Source organism: Tinamus guttatus, unplaced genomic scaffold (assembly GCF_059628265.1).
Source record: "Tinamus guttatus ecotype Peru unplaced genomic scaffold, ASM5962826v1 Tinamus_guttatus_pri_ptg000048l, whole genome shotgun sequence".
NCBI lineage: Eukaryota > Metazoa > Chordata > Aves > Tinamiformes > Tinamidae > Tinamus > Tinamus guttatus.
Genome location: NW_028288582.1, coordinates 12,553,535 through 12,572,780, shown reverse-complemented (window position 1 = coordinate 12,572,780; position 19,246 = coordinate 12,553,535). Strand labels below are relative to the sequence as shown.

Sequence of the window (19,246 nt, the reverse complement as noted above, 5' to 3'; positions counted from 1 at the left end):
GCGATGCAGAGCTATGTGTGAGATTTCCTAAGATGTTTCCAAGCAAACTGGGAGCTAGAAGACACAACATAGAAAATTGCCAACCACAGTGTGGGTCCCAGCAGCAGTATAACTGCATTAATATGGTACTCTACCCTTTCTACCTCCCTTGTTTTTGTATCAGGTATTACAAGCCATAAATACCTTATCAGGTATTTATTTCTTACGGATGAAAGCCAGACATGCATGCTCATTGCTGATGAGAGAAAAAGGTCTAAGCACTGGTTCCCAGGAAAGATGTGACAAGGGTTTCTAGGGGAACCTGCAGCGTCAGTATAAGTTGAGACAAGGCTACGTATGAGAGCCAGAACTCAGAGGAACCCAGGTGTTAGTCTCAGCAGGGCCTTCTGACTTCCTTTCTCATTCAGTCAAGGCTTCAGATGACCCTGCAGCCTCTCCAGAAGTATAGACCTGCTGCAGGCCTCTCTGACATAACTAGAAGAACAGAGCTACAACTTCCCTTTTCATGTGAATCATGTAACACATGCAATTTCTGTCCCAATAACCCCTTTCTTGGAGACAGAAAGGGGTTTCAGTGTAGAGAAAAATGTCTTGAATATTAATTAGGGAAGGCAAAGAGGAGGCGTAAAGAAGAAGTCTCCCTGTTCTGCTTGGTAGAGGTCTGTATGTGAAAGGATTCACCCACTTTCAGGCAGAAATGCTTGGTTAGATCAACTTCTGTTCAGTTCTTGTGGTTACTTAGCAGGATGATATGGCCCAGTTAGGCCAGGAGCGGACTGCCTACTCCCTAGGTAGTCAGAAAAAGAGGCTTCTGAACAGATGTTGGCATCTTCCTCTCTGCTGGTGGCTACCTCTCCCTTTTTAGTTAATGGTGCACTTGGAGGACACAGGTAATCTAATCCCAAAGTAAGCATCCCAAATAGGGTGCTCATCTGGGCGCCCATAAGTGGAGGACCATCAGATGGGGCAGCTGATAGCAGGAGCTCTGCTGCAGCTCCAGTAGCAGAGGCTGAACATCTATGTCAGTTGTAAGCCTTGCCAGTGAAGTGCCTGCTTTTTGGGATGTAACTTCTTTTCCCTGTGCTCAACTATGTAGTTGTGCATGAAAGAATACATCTTTCTTTAGGATTTTTACTTGTAACTGTGTTGGTTATCCTCCATGGACTTTTGTGTTCTCCTTCTCTTCTCTATGTAGATGTGATTGCTGAGTCAGCTTTGTACAAATGTGTCCTGAAACCTTTAAAAGAAGCCATTGATTCTTATTTGAAAGAAATTCACACCAAAGATGGATCTTTACAGCAGCTGAAAGAAAATCAACTTGTGATACAAAACACAACTACTACTGACCTAGGCGTCACAACCAGTGTGCCTGAAACTGTTGTACTGGAAAAAATCCTTCACAAGTTCACGACCATGCACAAGGCCTACTCCCCAGAGAAGAAGATTGCCATCTTGCTGAAGTCCTGTAAGCTCATCTATGACTCCATGGCTCAGGGGAACCCAGGTACAGCATCCCTACTGAAATAACATCCTTCACTGGCCCTTCTCCGGTTCTCACAGGAACAGGACTTACGGTGCAGTAATATTTAGACTGGAGGTAACAGTGATGGTCAGTGAGTTTAGTTTTAGTTCTCCATAGGTTGCGTTAGTGACTGTGGTGTCCTCTGCCTTAATAACATTATTAGTAGTATTTGATATACGACTCAGAATCTCTCCATGTATTTTATAGCTATATACAGTTAATAGTATAAAATGTTTCACAGTTAACTTTAAGCTCCATAATTTGAAGAACCAGATAATGCCTGTAAGAACACTTTCATTTGTCGTGTTTCCCTTGCACAAGTCTTCACACTGCTCCCTTAAATCCCCATTGCTCTGTCCCAGCATGTAGCAGGTTAACAGTAAAGTCTAGGAGTGGATTTTAGGGAAAGGTCTCTTGATTTGGCCTTTCCAAAGTTCTGCCTAAATTGAGGAGGAGGGGTTGCAGAACACCGGTGCTGTTTGTTGCTAGTTCCTGATGCTCTAGTCAATTCGAAAAGCCACTCATATTTATCTGGTGCAAGTTAAGTCTGTGTTGCGAGTGCGAGTATAACCTGGGCCTCAGGCCAACCACTAAATTGACATGTTAAGCCTTTGGACTGCAGCACAGGATGCATTTTTGCAGATAGCCTAGGAAGGCCCTTCCTCCAAACCCCTGCCTTGCCTGCGGAAGGCCTCAAAAGGCCTGGCCTCTGTAAGCAGTGGGGCTGGTGACAAGCCGTGCACGTGTTTGTAGAGCAGCTCGATGTTCATTCGCAACAACTTGGCACTAGTTCAGTAAGCAACAGTCTTCAAAAGTGCTTTCAGCTACTCTGTAAGCCTGAAAACAGCCTTGGAGCATTTCCCCAGGAATTATTGTGTGCGTTTACACAGGAGTTGTGTCTCAGCTGAGGTTAGTCTCAAGGTCCTCCCTTGGACAGTTTGCAGAAAGTTTCAAGGACTGATTTGAGCACATCAACAGCAGGGCAGAGGGAGCCATGCCAGCAGGGCAGACAGGCCTTTAGGTCTGCCTTGCCTGTCTTCAGGAACTGAGGAGGTTTGGGCATGTGTAGCTGTTTTGAAATGAGTGTGTTGCTTGAGAAACTAATTTGATGTAGATCAACAAGTCACCTAAGTGTGTCACTGAACACCACCACCACCCCCCTCCCGGAGTCCCCATCAGTCCCCTGCTAATGGTGGTGGTGCATTTCCCATCTGCCCAGCCTTGGTGAGCTCAAAGTTGGAATTTCTCTGTTCAGGAAATGCTGCTGTTTCCATATCATGGAACAGAAATTAGAGATCAGAGGAAAAAAATGAAAATATCTAAATGCTTTAACAGATTGGTATTCATGAAATAAGGCAATTTCCTTATGGTTTGCTGTGCTAACCAAAGCACTTCATTTGGTCATCTGTACTCTTTAAGTTACTGCTTCAGGGAGGTTGTAGCTTGGAGGCCGGATTCTCCCCTGTGGGTCCAGCTCCCTGGCCAGTTTCTATGATCCCTGATCCACATCAGAGTGCAGGCAGAAGAAAACTGGCCTGGCATTAAGAGAACTGAGCCCAAGAAAACTGATAAGGTCAAGAAATGCTGTAGCATCACACCTGGAAGCCAGTGCAGTCCAAGAGAAATTCTGTAAAATGTTCTGTAGGCCTGATTAGAAACAAAATGGGTAAAACCTCCTCAACAAAATGAATTGACTGCAGATCACTTTTATCACTTTATTTTTTCATCTGGCAGAGAAAGACATTTAGCAAACTGAATTATTATTTTTTCTGACAGAAATTTCCCAAATGGTGCTAGGCAGACCGGTATGCTGCAGGCTGCTCAGACACAATTTTGCAGGGTAGGAATTACCTCTCTGCCCTCTCGCCACCTCACAGCACAGTGTCCCTTCTGCTGTCAGCCGGCGTTGAGGCAGCGCTCTCTTCACACAGGAAGAGCACGGGCCATGCTCCACTTCCTGTGTAATTGCCTGTTCTTCTTTTAGCTCCTTTTTTGCACCCCTGACTTAGTTAGTTCCCACCTCTTCCATGATCAGAGCATATGGAATACAAAACTAATTACTCCTTGTGCCAAAGGACCAAAATCAGCCTAACTCTTTCAAAAAATATCTGTTCAATACATGATAACTACTTATGTTGCCTGGTTTAATTTGCTACGTGGCAGCTCAGGATAGGTGTTTATCCCCTTTGAGCTGACTATTGGACAAACTGACCTGTGAATATGGGCTCGTATCTCAAAGCAAAGTGTGAATACCATCAGATTCTTCACATTTTATTTCAGATTCCCAGCAAACCATTACTTTTTGAATGTTAAGATACTGGCAGCTATGTGCACTAGTTCAGCTTCAGCTCAAGTATCCTGATAGTAAGTTTTCCTTAAAACTAGGGATAGGTTCAGTCTGGAACAGCTGCCCTGGTGATAGTTCTTATCTTTCTACTGTTGTAAATTATGAAACTTTGAAGGCAGCCTCGACTGGCTTTTACATCCTGTGTTTTAAGAAAGTGCTGTTCACTGGTTTAGTTCTCAAAGTATTTTAGTAATATTGCATGACAAAATCTGCCCAATAAATTGCCTGTGATTGAACCCCCAGTACCTAGACTATAAACTAAATGGATCAGATTCTAAGTTGGTTTAAACTAACATTTTTTTTCCATTAAGTGGAAGGCAATCATGTTGTGGGTCTGATGCTTCACAAGGAATCAAGAAGGCCAGTTCATAGTCATAGTCAATAGCCCTTTTTTTCCTAACAGACTTTTTAGTACAACTGCAGGATGTATGTTGAAGCGGAATACTTCTACAAGTGTAACTAGCTGGTTGACAAAGATGGGCATCTTGTCTGGTTTCTCATTATAGACAATGAGGATTTAGTCAATGGAGTTAACTGCAATCTAAAAATATATAACCAGCAGGTAAAGATACTAGGAGTGGCCAATAATAATACACAGAAGGAAAGTTTGGGCTCTTCATTGAAAACACAACAGAATTTTGTTGCTTTATGTGCTAGAAAAAGTAAAATAGCAATTATATGGAGCTATGAACCTCCTAGCACCTCAGCTGCTTCTGCACACCTCATTACCCACAGGCAGAGCTTTGCATGCCATTGGAACAGGTATTTATATAGAAGTACTGTAACCCCATATTAAAAAAAAAGTTTATTGTTTTATCTTCCAGACATACCTTTCTTCAGACAAACAGTGCAAGGTGTTAGATTAGAACTAGATTAAGATTTAGATGGTAAGATTAGGATTAGAATTAGAATTTATGCTTTTTTCTTTGTCAAAAAAGTACAAATGAGACCTGCACAGGGATAAGCAAGATGCAACTTGGAAGTATCAAATGGTTGTGTGCTGTTTATTGGCATTGGCAAGACTGGAGCTTTTAGCAATATGCTGCCTGTAGGGATGAGTTTATGAAAAATTACAGGGTGAGAAAAATGGATCAATCTTGGTCAGTCCATGACTGATGGCATGGAAATGCCCTAAGCATAGTGTGGAAACGTGACAGATGGGGAGACCTCTTTCTAATGTGATTCCAGAAGAATAAACAGAAGAGTAATTTCCTATCTGCAACACTTCTTACCTTGCTGTGAAGGTTGTGACTGGGTTGTGAAGTTTCATCCCATGTGTATCTCTGAACTGTGTATCTCCAGAGAACTGGAGTATATAGTTCATAAATGTTGCATTAGTGGGGAGCTTGGACAGGTAGGTGACCCATATGGGACATGTCTGATCTGATAACTTCTGTGGCACAGTTTTGCATGGCATAGTCTGTTTTCTGAAGATGATAGGATATATGTTACACTGGAATCTCTCTCTTCCTAGTTTTCAGGATTGGTTTTATCATCTGCCATAAATGGATATAAGTTGTCCTGATGCACCCCTTTGACAAGACACGGGTGGGAAGCACTGTATCTTGAGTGGGTTAGCTTAGGCTGCAGGAAGGAAGCTGGCCCTTGGTGCTTCAGTAGTCATTGTGGAACTAATGCTAGAAGTTCTTTAAATTGAGTCAGAATACTTCCACTGCAGGGCCTATCATCAGTGCTCCCTCCTGCAAAGGAAAATGAAGCTATACGTGATTGTTCTGATTTGTTATCTTCAGGAAGAGGATATCTGTCTGATTTACTAAATTTACTGTTAATGAGGCCTGATAGACAAGAGATTTACTTTTGGCTAGTGAAATTTCTATATTTGAATTAAAGAACTGTTTCAAATTTTTCACAGGAAATAGATTCCCCTGATCTCTAGAACATATGCTTTGGAAAGGGATTCATACTGCCCACACATATTAACTCTCCTAACTCAACTATGCCGCAAATCAGACCCTGGCAAGGTAATATGGGAGGAACAGCAGAGAGCAAGATGGACAAATCTCAGTTAACTTTTGGGTGCCCCAGTTTTCCCATCAAAAACTGAGGTTAAAATATGTCTTTTCTGGAGATTTGATGCTAGACATCATTCCAGTATTTGGTAAACATTACTGCAAAGTGCAGTGTATTCCCACTCTCTGAGGGTTGTCATAATATCCACAAAGGGAGAAGAAATGCATGAATGTGCTAAAACAGGCTCTAATTTCTTTATGGAGGCTTGGGCAGAACTCCAATTGCTTTAAATCACGTATTTAATTAATACCCTTTCCATTCAAGTACTACACCCAGACTGAAGCTGACGTTGTTCTTGCTTTGCTATAAACATAATAGGATGGGCTTGTGGCAGAAGAGAAGGCTTATTTTAAGCTTCTTATGGATATTTATGAAATAAATGTTTGCTGTTACTGGGAGCTGGGAGGAAATAAAGCAAGTCAGATTTGGTGTAGGACAACACCACTTTGGATAAGCAAGCTCAGTCCCAGAGTCACAGCGACTGCTGGCAAGGTCAGGGCTAGGTTTAACTCTGCTACCTGCAAAGAAACCCCTCTCTGGGAGACCACAGACAGAGCTAGACACCAGGTCTGGACCCTGGCTCTGGCCCAGAGTGAAAGCGGAGCCCAGGAGGCAGCAGCTGAGGTCGAGCCCTGCTGCAGTTGCTGGTCATTGCAGCATTGACCTGTCACGGAAGGGAGATGTCCTCATTTACATACACTTCTGTGTCCCTCTGCCTAACTGCTGGTGGCATTTGAGCCACTGATGCTTTTTAGTGTGCATCTTCTCATGGTGCCTATTATCCTATGGGAGATTTGTACAGAGAACCTCTCAGGACTGTGCTCAGTCTGTACATGCTTAAGATAGTCCCTGTGCGCACTCCAACATCCAAAATAAGGAGCAGAAGAGGTTTAAACTCCCTGCCCTCCTGGGCATGCAACCTTGGCTCCGTGTACAGGCAATAGAGAGAACCCACTGAGATATCTACAGTAAGTGCTCCTTGGATAGACACGATATAGCCCAGTCCGACCTGCCCTAGGCAGCATTGGAAGCTTGTGGCAACATGTGAAGTTATATCTAAAATCAGAGCTAAACCCTTGATGACTAGCTCTGCTTTTCTGTTTTTGACACCTACAGCTCCTGCTGCCTTCAGCTTTAGCTGCAGCCATGGGTATTTAGGCATCAGGCTTCATACTCCCCCAAGTAGATTAAAATGAAGTCGAGTAATTTATGCAGGTTTTGAGCATATATAACATATGGGAAATGAGCACACTTTCTATTATTGCAAACAGCCCTACTCGAGTTTATTAATCTGAAGGAAACCATGTATCAGATTTTTGTAATTAAGGTATATAAGCCTGGGACTGCAGAAACAGTTCTCCAATATTTCTATGAAATCTTAAAGTTGAGGAAGTTTTATAACAAGGGCTGGTGGGAAGAACAGCTAAATCAGCTTAGGGAAATGAGGTAGCAGATAAAAATAACTGACTCAACGCCTGCTTGTAAATACAACCATTCTTAGACAGTAAGAGGGAAATAAAGAGATTCTGCAGGAGTCCTGAAAAAAGTGTCCTCATTTCAGTTGGCACTCAGAGTTGATGAATGGGGACACTGAACTTTTCAATTCCAAGTTGCTGTTTCCCCTGCTATATCGGTTGGTCAAACTGTTGGCTGGTAGGTGATCTCTTTAAAAAAGAGCAGATTTTTTCCCCAGTAGATAGGAATTAATGTTGTGAATTGGCAGCTTGGATGTCCTAGTAGACACAAAATGAAAAAGAAGTTGTTGTAGGGAAGAGAAAACTGTTCTTGGTGTTTCAGTGGAAATCCTTTGCTTTTTAAGAAAACAGGAGTACCCAATCCATGCCACTTGAGCACAGTTCAGTAACTACAACATGATTAGGAAAAAAATGGCAGGAGAAATATGAGACTAGCAATCTCTTTGGTACTAGATTTCATCTTCTCTTATACTGGTTTTATGCAAAAGTAACTATATTGACATCAAGGGTGTTCTGATTCATCTGGTGAAAAGCAGATAAAAGTAGGGCTTTTCTCTGTGCACGTTTTCCAGTAAGTTTTCAGGTCTCAATTGAGTCATCTTTTTTTTTCTTTTTTTTTGTCACACAGTATTAAATACTAAAATACTAATATTAAATACTAAACTGCTGACATTATGTTCATATATATGACTGATGAATTAGACCCTCCACCTAACTGAAGCTTTCACAGAGACACAAGCCAAGGAAGCAGAGGAGAAACAAAATGTCCAGCCAGATGTTACTCAAACAATAGATCCTATTTACAGTTTGGTTGAAGGCTGTCTCATTTGACTAAAGACAACCATAGAAGAGCAAATAGAACTGAAAATGTTAATCCAGCTTCTTAAATAACTTGTGTTGTGTGTGCTGACTCTGTTAGAGCTGGAGTGAATTACAGCTCTGAGAATCATCCTCCAACACTTTGTTTTAGCTGGATCAACTCTCTGTTCACTAGATACTTTGCTGGATTTTATATAATGCCTCACTTTTTTTCTCTCTCTCCTTTTTTTTTTTTTTTAATCGAGGAATAAGCTCATGCTTATTTGAGGCTTTAGAAGAATATGTTTCTTTGCCAGCAGAGAATCCACACTAACTATAAATGATAAATAAGGAAAGCTGACTCATGGCAAAGATTTGAAATAAGTCAGTGGGAACATTTGAGAAGGAGGAATTTATTGCATGCTATGGAAGGGCATGTGGGCTACAAACCAAAAAAACGATCGGGACATAATTTCACTGAAGCTACATCAGGGATAACTGATTTCTGGGAGTAGACAGACAGTTCTGAAGCAAGATGATCATGGCTGGTTCCAAACCAATGAAACCAATACATCCTAATGCATGGATGAGAACATCCAGGATGAAAATAATCTGGGCTTAAGTAAGAAGAAAGTTCATTCCTGAGTGTTGAAAAGATCAGTCTGTTAAGCAGTGTTGTCCAGGATGAATTGGTGACGTTGGTAGAAAGTGAAAGCATCATATGCATATTTGTGTGAAAGCATCTTTCAAATAAGCTGGCTGTGCTTTCTTTGTAGCTTATGTGGTAGAACTTTGTTTGGGTTCTATTTTAAGCAATAATTATTTATAATGATGACTGTCAGCATGTATGATATTTTTGTCCGCAGGGATCCTAAAGAGCTTTTACAGATAACATATAATATCTGTTTGTTGACTTTGCTGATTTGAATGTTTTAAGCACAGGAAATTTGTTCCTGTAGCACCTGCTGCACAGCCATCTACAAGCTAGTCCTTTCCAAATATGAAAGGTTTTTTGTTTTCTCACCTCGACACTTTGACTGGAACGATGCTTCCCCTTAGAACCTGACTCTTGTGAGGCCAGTTTAATTAGGAACATGTAGAAAAACAATCACAGAAGTCGTCAGTTTTACAAACCACTGTCTCAAACCCTCTTTTTAAACTCTTCTGTCCCCAACACAGAGCACACCTAAGAATAAGTACCCTTAACTCCTGTAGCAGCTTTACTGCTACTACTGCAAATTTGAATTACACTTCTGATGCCAGTGTCAAATCAGAGGGTCAAACTAACAGTATTCAGCCTCTGCATCCTTTTAGTTTTGCCCCTTGTTTTGGCTCCATGATGACTACATTTTTTTTTTCCAGCTAATGACAAAAATAGAACCCAGTAAGAGTATTCAAGCTCATATTATGAGCTAGAAGGAACTTTACTTACTCTTTGTTTGTTTGTTTGTTTGTTTGTTTTTCTCTTTTGTTTCCTTAATGGCATATTTGAGCTTTAACTCTTCAGATAGTTTAAACCAACATGGTGGGTGAGAAGCCGTCACTGCTGAGTAGGAACGTGCCTTGATGATGGTGGGTTTATTGGAACCACTCTGTGTTTCTCATTGTTCAGGGAAACCATATGGTGCAGATGACTTCCTCCCTGTGCTCATGTATGTGTTGGCCCGAAGCAACTTGGCTGAAGTCCTTCTGAACGTGGAGTACATGATGGAGCTCATGGACCCTGCTCTGCAGCTAGGGGAAGGTAGAGTACAGCGTTTTGGGCATAACAGAGAATATCTTAGGATGTTGAAGTGAACATCTTAGGATGTTCTCTGTGGAAATTATTATTTACTTCAGTATTTGTGAAAGTGTAGGGGGGCAGGTCTCTAGCTAGGCTTTGTGGCTAAGCTTCAGACAACCTGCTCAAAATTGAGGCTCTAACATGATTGCTAAATGATTCAGATGTTTTTAATAGTGTTGAGTGGCCTTCGGTGCTCTTAGAAGTCAGCTAGAAAGGCAGGCACCCAATGCAGATGAGAATTAATTTGCCCTGTTAGTAACCTACACAGGATATTTAGAGTTCCTTAGCCTGAAGGCTGAGAAGTTGAGGCCTAGGTCCAGAACTAAACTGCTGCAATCTATTGTGCCAGCACTTATTTATTGCAATGAGAAAACAACACATTTCTTAAACTTTATTGTATGCTTGGGGCCATATGTCATTCCTACGCCCTGTATTTGAATAAACATTTCCCAGTCCTTCCCTAGAGTATGAAGAGTGAGGCAGAGAAAGGGAAGTAGGGTTAGGGAAGACTCCTGGGTGCAAATGTGAATAAAGAGCTGTTATTAAAGGGGTGAATACCACAGGGAATTTTAGGCTTTTTTCTTCTCAGTTACAGCCTGGGAAACAAGCGCTACTAACAGTGACAGGGCTGTGCACTCTGAATTAGGAACACCGATCTTTTTTTTTTTTTTTTGCCAAATAGCTGCCAAACCAACAAGGTATGTTCTGTTTTAGACTTGATTTTATTAAGTGCTGGGGCTGTAGAAAGGTGTCCTGGATGAACAATAGCAAACTAACATTATTTATGTTAAGTGTAAGTCTGTGTCTAAGAGCTTGTTACCCAGTACAGAGCAGAGCACAGAATGTGCAGGAGCAATGCAGTTCTATTAGCAAGTTGACAAATGTTTCCTGCTGATAAAAAAAGATGTTTACAGAAAAAGTATTAGCCTAAAACCATCATTTTGGTGACTTAACTAAGCTGTTTTCAGTAACTAGGCTGCCCACAGGTTCTTAATTTCAAAAGGGCATACCGTTCTTTTGAGACAAAGATAACAAACTTATATAAAGTGTATATTCCAATCAAAGAGGAGGAAAAATTGAGAGAAGCGGCAGCTACATGCCAGTTCTCAGTAGCACTTTGTGGGAGGCAGTAAAGAAAAATTTATCATTTTTGGAGCTGATCTGAATCCTCTGTACCTGTGGGGTAATTCCCATGGCTGTGGTCATTAATAGGTCCGCCCAAGACCTATTATTAGAGAGCCTAATGATGACACCTTTGTCTCGCCTGTGTTAGAGTAACATTTACAATAAATGGTGCTCTAAAATTTGCAGGTTTTTTTTTTTTTTTTGCAAATAAGATGTTTCCTGGGCAGCATGCACGCAACCTGTCGCAGTGACGGCAAGGCCCTTTAGAGGCAATATTGAGAGGCTGCACTGGTGGGAGGTTGCATGGTGTGCAAGTGCCATCTGCAGGCAATGGCAGCTCTTGCGTAGCTCATTAAAAACACGCATTGTCCCCCAGCTCCAAGACAATATTTTACTTTTTTTTCTATTTTCATTGGCTTTTTTTTTTATCCTCCACTGAAGCAACAGGTTCCTTATATTCAACTCTGCCCTCTTAAGGAGATTCATCTTTTAACTCTGTTGATGAAGCCTGCTTTTACACAGGAGAATGGTCCAGCTACTTCCCTGCCTGTTGCAATTGGTGTTTATTAGCAGTTGCAGCCAACCCGGTGACAGTCAGGAAGTTCCTGAGTAGGAAGGACTGGCTATGGGCGTTTTACCATTTTATACCTTTTTTTTTTTTCTGAGTTATTCACTCCCAGATTTATCCTATCTCACTTCAGACGGTCACCTTCAGTTAGTGACAGCACTCTTGCTGAACCCTGAGCTCCCCTATGCTCCCTGCAACAAGGCAGGAGGTCCAGTATTGCTCATGGTCCATGTGTTGGACAGCTGACTGCCACTGCCTGCGCAGGGGGGTGGAAATGAGCTCCTAGAGCATCTTCTCTTTTCGTAGGTTCATATTATTTAACAACCACCTACGGGGCCCTGGAGCACATCAAGAACTATGACAAAATAACTGTCACGCGGCAGCTGAGCGTGGAGGTGCAGGACTCCATCCACCGCTGGGAGCGACGGAGGACACTGAACAAGGCCCGGGCTTCCCGCTCCTCAGTGCAGGTATTTGGCATTCATTCCTAGAGGAAAAGCCTGGAACATGACCATGCAAATATTTTTTAAATGAAATTATTATTAAAATTAACACAAATCACTATTAAAATGCAACAGTATGTACTGTGCAGAATTTCACAATCTTCAGAAAAATCCTCATTTTAAATAATTAGTATTTACAAAATGTGTTTTGAAATCTTGAAGTACTGTAAGTACTGTAAGTGTTTTGTTTGAAACACGACTGCAGAGAGATTTCTGTGCTCACTCTCAAAGGAGGCCTTCTGTGTGCTGTGACAGGGAGGCAAGGACTTCCCTGTCCTCTATGGCCCTTGGGAATTTGTGGGCTAGGCGAAGGAGATGTGAGCAGGCAGCAGAGGGACAGGACAGGGCATGGATGCAACAAGATGCAGGAGGGCCCGGAGACAGCTGAAAGGCAGATCAGCACTGGCTAGTGTTGAAGCCTGGGCCGTGCATGGCCCAATGAAGACCCCATGCTCCAGCTGAGAGTTTCCTGAGCAGGGATGGATGCTCTGGGCCTCCAGCCATGGTGAGGGCTGAAGGCAGGACCAGCCCTTGGATGTCCTGCCAACCCTGCACCCTGCCATGAGGTCTTGGCCCTCAGGGAGGCAGCAAAGACCATGTCACAGGCCTTGCAACACCTTCATGGCGTGAAACTGAAATGCTGAAGGCCAAGGGGCAGAAGCTAGGAGGCCTCTTGAGTTTGAGACACGGCCCACATGGCCATGCGGAGCCATGGGGTTTTCACTTCCTTTTCATACTGTAGTCGAAACAGATCCTGATGATCTCAGAACATGTGAATGGTGGATGGGGACACATGAGATACCCATCCAGTCCCATGTGCTGCTGGCACGAGCTCAGAGCAGTAGATAGCATGGAGCATGATAACTGGGCAAGCGAATTCCACATTTCTCCAGGAGATTCCCCCAGCCTCCAGCAGCATGGAGGCAATTTTCCGTTCCTGCAAACCATGGGTAATGCCACAGGCACTCAAGTCCATAGGAGGTAACTAACCTGCTGATGTGGTCTGTATCCCTTGCACACCTCACATCTGCCCTGCTCACAGGTGACTGCTGCCATGACTGGGCCACCCATCCTGGGCAGGATACAAGGGCAGCGGCACAGTGAGGTGCTGAGGCAGAGGAGAGCTGGAAGTCAGTGCTGGAGGGGATAATGCTGAAGATCAGTTTGGAGAAGATAGCCTGAAGCCAGAGAGTAGGCAATGCAGCAAGACATGGGTCAGAAGGCATAGGACAACAGGCCCACAGCAGAAGGTCGACTTTGGTGAGACATCAGGTTTGCAGCCAGGGGGTGATGTGGCCTTTCCCACGGCCTTTGCCAATATTTAGCAAAGTTCTATCATTTAATGGGTCCCTTTTGTCCAGTCTGAGGCAGTAAGGCCCTCTGCAGTCATCTGCAGTTCTAGAGGCCACAGCTTTCCCATATCTGCTGAAAAACCTGAGGGTTTTCTGATGGAAAGGTCTGAGATTTTTAAAAATTTCACAGTTATCAATTAAATATGTGGGTCCCTCCATGACTAAAGGCCCTGTGGATCCTGTTCCTCATGAGCTGAGCTTGGGAAAAGTTCGCCACAGTCTCATCACTGTCTGAAACAGGATATGAGTAAATCAGCCTCCCAGCAAACGTTCTTCTGTTGTTTCCTTACTGACAGCAGAAAGTTTGGAGGACATTCTCTCAAAGTGCTACTTGGGTGACCATACTGTTATAAAGGGTCATTTTATTGCCAGTACTTTCCTGTTTCATGGGGTTTAAAGTTGAGGTGTTTGAGATTTTGGGCATATTATTTTGGGCATATTATTCTGGTCTTCTTGGCATCTTAGTTTTTCAGGAGCTGTAGAGAAAAGGAACTGTGGCAGGCTACAAACAAAGGAGTTCACTAAAGTCAACAAAAAACATATGCATACAATGTTCTTTAATCCTGTATCTTTGCCCGTGATAATTATTTGGTTAAGTATTTGTTAGTTTAAGTATTTGTTGATTCAGAGCTCATATTCAAAGGGGAGTAAGGAGAGGATATTTAGTGCACTGAAGGATGATACTTGGGAGAATATGTGGGAGGTTATAGGAGGCAGCTAGAGCTTTGGGGCTGATTTTTGCCTCTTTGGGTCTCAAAGTGAGTGCATTAATTGCAAGATCTGTCCTCACATCTCTTTTCAGGATTTCATCTCTATCTCTTTTCTGGAGATCGGTGCTCAGTCACGGACTCTGGCCTCCCGGAGCGACACCACGGCCGAGCAGCTCAGCCAGCAGTGCGCAGAGAAGTTCGACGTCTCCCAGCCCAAGGACTACAGACTCTTTGTCTATGTTGATGAGCAGTGGTTGCAGCTGGACAAAGACGCCCTCCCTCACCATATCAAAGCCTCCCTGCTGAAGAGTGAAACCAAGAAAGATTTCCACTTTATTTATAAACCAATAGACCATACAAAGCCACCCGTTCGTCTTGTCAAGGAGTCAGACTTTCTCTAAGGGCAGTGCTGCTCTTGTACTGTGTATGACGTGGTCCTGGAAGGGCTCAGATGGTTTAATCTTGTGAGATCCTCTGTTACCTGCAGGTCTCAGAAGGTCTCTGGAGGTTGGCCTTCGACACAAGGCAGGTGAGTGTGCTAAGTGTAGATGCTGTCTGAGTACAGGGCATTTCCCAGCAGAATTCAAGTTCAGAAATAAAAGGAGCATTCAGGAGAACATTCACACATTGGAAAACTTGAAGCATCAAAACTCAGGACCTCTCTACAGCAATCAGTTTGCTTCATAGACTGCAAGCAGACAGTGGAGAACTAATCTACAGGTCTTACGGAAGAGCTGACTTTTACCGCATAATAAACTATGGTAGGTGTGAATCACCTTAGTGCACAAGGCCTGTGAAAGGTTTGCAAACACTCTCAGCGCTGTTTGGAGCTAAGAAATAGTGTTTGTGCCTTGCAAGATCTCTGTTCACCCAGCTGGAATAAGTGAATCTTGGCTGATGAATTCAGTGGCATAGAGTTGCCACTTGTAGCACAACTTGCTGTTCAAAACATGCCTTTGAAATCCATGTAGTTGAAGACCATGCAAGCTGACATTCACTAAGAAACCATTTTCCACCATCTGCCTGTTCCTAAAATCAAGTAGCGCAGACCTTTTCATCTTTGTATTTTTCTTCTAAAAGTTTGAAAATCTGCACCATCAGTTTCACATGTACCATAGTTTTAATCAAATTGGTTGTATGATAGTGTCTGGTTAATTGTATATTTATTTCCATGTTTGATATGGTGAAATTGTTTTAAAATAATTGTTTGTGAAGAACTTAGTAATTTGCCTATTGTAGCAACCTCAATTAAAATATGAATGTCAAAAGGGCTGGAATTAAACACCCTTCTTGTTTTAAGCATATGTCATTTTCTTTAGTGTTCTTATACCTGCAAATCCCACCAGGTTATTATGATAATAAATCCAGGCTGTTGCAGGCAGAGCTTGCTAATTCTGTTCTTGATATTTCTACCTCTGCAATCCTTCATTCTCTGCAAACTTAAATGTCCCATAGACTAAATTGCACGAACTCATTGCATTATGAAATATGAAACAAATTTTTCAGGATTAGAGGTTGCAAGTGGAATCCTTTCTTGTAACCTTATGACAACAGACCCTTAGCATCCAGGGTACGACACCTCCGACGCACTGGCCGTCTTTTCCCCCTGGACCAGGGCTCCAGCGAGCTCCCTACCTCGCCTCCCACAGCAGAGCTGATGTTCCTGCTGCCCACACAGGGACATCATGTGAAAACCGGTCTTTGAGCTGTGCCTTTTAGCTGCCCTCTGCTACAGGTTATTTTAAGACCCAGGAGCAAAAGCTGTGCGTGTCTGCCAAAGTCCTTCGCCTGAGCAGGCTCTGTTCATGCAGTAACGTTCACAATTAATGAGCCTAAAGTAATCTGATGGGGATCAGGCTAAAGAAGAAACATGCGAGGAAGGAAGCTAGGACTGATCTTCTGGGTATTTCTGGAGAACAACCAGGCTTTGCACCTGACAGCATCGAGCAATTGATTTACTAGTGAAGAGTTCTACAGTGCCAGGGGGACACTCCAGCAGCAGCCAGACCTTAGGAAAGGGGAAAAAGTGGATGATATGGATGGGCAGTGGAGGAAATGGAAAACAGGACAGTGCTAAATCACTGCAATCCAAAGGGAGTCAGAATAAATTAACCAAAGATTGGTCCCAAAATCTGACCTGCATGCCATAGCTATCAAAATCAAATGAGTGCCAGCTGAATTGCTGGAAAGGGATCTGCCTTTCAAAGTTTGCTGAAGAACTATTCTATTAAAATAAAAGAAAGAAAAAAAAATCAAGACTTTTTACAAAGGCTCTCAAATAGCACATGCAAATTGTGGTGCACCTTTTCATCTGTCAGTAGACCTGCAAAGCCGTGATTTGACTTGCAAAGGTTGCTATGGCTCCCTCTGAGCTCAGTGAGATTATTCAAAGCCATGGAGCTGCGATGCCTGGCAGGTTGTTGCTTGGAAAGAAATCCCTGTGCTGCAGACTTGCTGCAGAGAGGGGCTTTCTTGGACTCTGCGGGCCAGCTGGTCTGTTTGACTGCATTATATAAACTACTGTCAACAGCATTGTGGAGCCTACACCTCTTCGGTCTTTCCAGGCAGGTATGTTACCACACTGTGTGGGCACCAGGTTTGCTGAATGTGTCTGGCAGGTAGCAGGGGAAGGGACAAGCAAAGCAAGCTTTGGTTGGGAGGTAGTGTTGTACGAACTAACTCTGGCCAGGTACTGCCAGAGGTGTCAAATCACCCTGGCCTGGGGTACACAGGAGATTCTTCTCCTCCAGACACCCCACCTCCATGGACAAGCTGGGAAGGAACCTCAGTGATGGGACCCCAGAGCACAAATGGCTCCGGGACCGTGATGGCTGCTGCTTCTCTGAGCTGACTCCTGCGGTGGGACTCGGTCACTGCAACAGGACTCTGCACGTGGGTTGTGCAGAAATAACTTTTCAGCAATAAATGTGCTGCTGTTGTGGTGAATGTGGCAAGGCTGAGCCCAGCAGGCTGCTGGAAAGCTCAGCGCATCCCTTCCTAAGGCTCCAAGGAGCACCCAGGGTCAGCTGGTGGGGCAGGAGCAGGACGAACGCCATTACCTGCCCCCTCTCTCTGCGCCCATGGGTACCTCAGAGCGCGGGCCAGCTGCCTGGTTCTGCAGCCGGCCCCCCGAGGGAGCGCGTGTGCAGTTAGGGGCAGCAACGCTCCTTGAATGCAGCACAGGCCCTGCTGCTCTGACAGGGCGAGCAGGGCAATGCTCCCCTCAGGGGTGGCAGGGCTGGTGTGCAGGGAACACTGTGTCCCCAGCTGCCACATGCAGCTCATGACCAAAGGATGAGTGAAGGCCATTACTCAACAGGCTGCAAGTCCTGCCTGCTGGCAGAAGGAGGCAATGGGACGTGCTCAACAGCAGCCATGGGCAGAGTAGCAGTCCCAGGGCCATGAGCGTGTCACCTCCTCCATAGGGCCAGTCTCAGGCATGCAGACCAGCTGCAGCGCCAGCCAGGGCTCATCTTCCTCTTGTGCCTTCAGGTCCTGTGCCCCTTCGGTTGGCGCCTGACATTTCAGGTGGCGAGAAAAGAAGATAAACATGGGATAGACAGGTATGGTTTTGAATGCTCCATGGGGTTTTCTTTGCTTGCGTTGCCCCAGGGCTCCTGACCCTGCTGGCTCTGTCTGCAGAGCAGGCGGGGAGGAAGCAGTCGGATCCGCTGACCAGAGCCCTCCGCCTCAGCCAAGGTGGCCCGGTGGTGACTCACACACCAGCCCTCACATGAGCCATCAGCAGATGAGCACATTCCAGGGGACTTTGACCAGGGAGCGTTGTGCAAAGCGGCCAAGGCCTCCTCCAGCGCTCCTTGCCACAGAGATGTTGTGAAACAAGCACTCTCACGAGGCAGGGAGACCTGCTGAACCCAGCAACTTCTGAAGAGAAAAAAACGAGCAGCCCGAGTAGCTGCTTCCTGCAGAGCGCTGCCTTAATGCCACTTTGTGCCCAATCTGGCAATAATTGACTGAAATAATTGCTCAGGCAGGTCAGACATGACTTAAAATAAAAACCATTGAAGACAAGGCAGTTTTCCTGCTGAGTGCGAAGAACTTTCAGAGAGATCAGCCACCAAATTGTATTTTGAAACCCAGCAGGAGACTGTCCTTTTTCCATGGGCTCCTGTTGTGATCCAGGTGAACAGAGACCCCTGAGCTCTCCTGTCCAATGCCCAGCTCAAAGCAGGGCCAGCAGCAAGTGAGCTCAGGGTGCCCTGCAGTGCTGCAGCCTCCAAGGCTGGGGAATTCCCGTCTCACGGGCAGCCTGTCCTGGCATTTAACTGTTCACCTGTGAAAAGTTGTTTCCTTGCATTCACCTGGTAAGCAGGACCCTCCTTGGTTGGCGCTGCTACACTGTCATGCTGGCCAGCTCTGCCGGCAGTGCAAGGGACAGAGTTGTAATGTTTTGTCATCTCTGATGTCTCCTGGGGTTTTGTGTCTCTAGGAAGAAGGGGGCTGTAAATTCAGAATTGCCTGAGCACTAGACACGCAATAAACACTGCTTAGTCACAACTTCAGTTTCCTAACAGAAGAAGAGGTGCCTTTCCCTTTCCTGCTCCTCGATCACTTTCAGAGAGAGCAAGGAGGTTGAGCCCAGGCCACTGCAGGCCTTCAAACTCTGGCATGAAATAGACACAACTCTTCACACATGTGGCATTCATCTTAAGTTATTCTGGTGAAAGAAGGCACAGCTCATTTTGGACAGAGCTGATCTAATACTAACCTGGAATCTGTGAATGTTCCACCATTTCTGACTCCAAGTGCATTTTCTTTTGCTTGTCATTATTCAAGATGTCAGGGCAGTTATATAAGCTCTGAATACAATTGCGTCTACATATATTCGCAGGATATATAAATAGTCAGCATATGGTACGTCGTGGAGATTGATTGCTGGATCCCTGGAGCCCAAGGGTGACAGCAGTGCCCAGCAGGATGATGTGCTGACGCCCCCCTCTTACCCTCTGCCAGGAGATTTGCCACAGAATGAGCACAAAAAAGGGGCTTGGACATTGTTCACAGCATCTAA

General features: G+C 44.3%; 1 protein-coding gene across 1 annotated transcript in view; it reads left to right on the top strand.

Moving 5' to 3' along the window:
- RIN3 (Ras and Rab interactor 3) overlaps positions 1-15,027 on the top strand; it is a 63,860-nt gene extending 48,833 nt beyond the window's left edge. Inside the window, exons 7-10 of the mRNA XM_088539760.1 lie at positions 1,196-1,504; positions 9,786-9,917; positions 11,956-12,119; positions 14,307-15,027. Coding sequence (XP_088395886.1) covers positions 1,196-1,504; positions 9,786-9,917; positions 11,956-12,119; positions 14,307-14,615 — 914 coding nt within the window. The 3' untranslated portion in view covers positions 14,616-15,027. The remainder of the gene's footprint in view (positions 1-1,195; positions 1,505-9,785; positions 9,918-11,955; positions 12,120-14,306) is intronic.
- Positions 15,028-19,246: the final 4,219 nt, after the last annotated feature.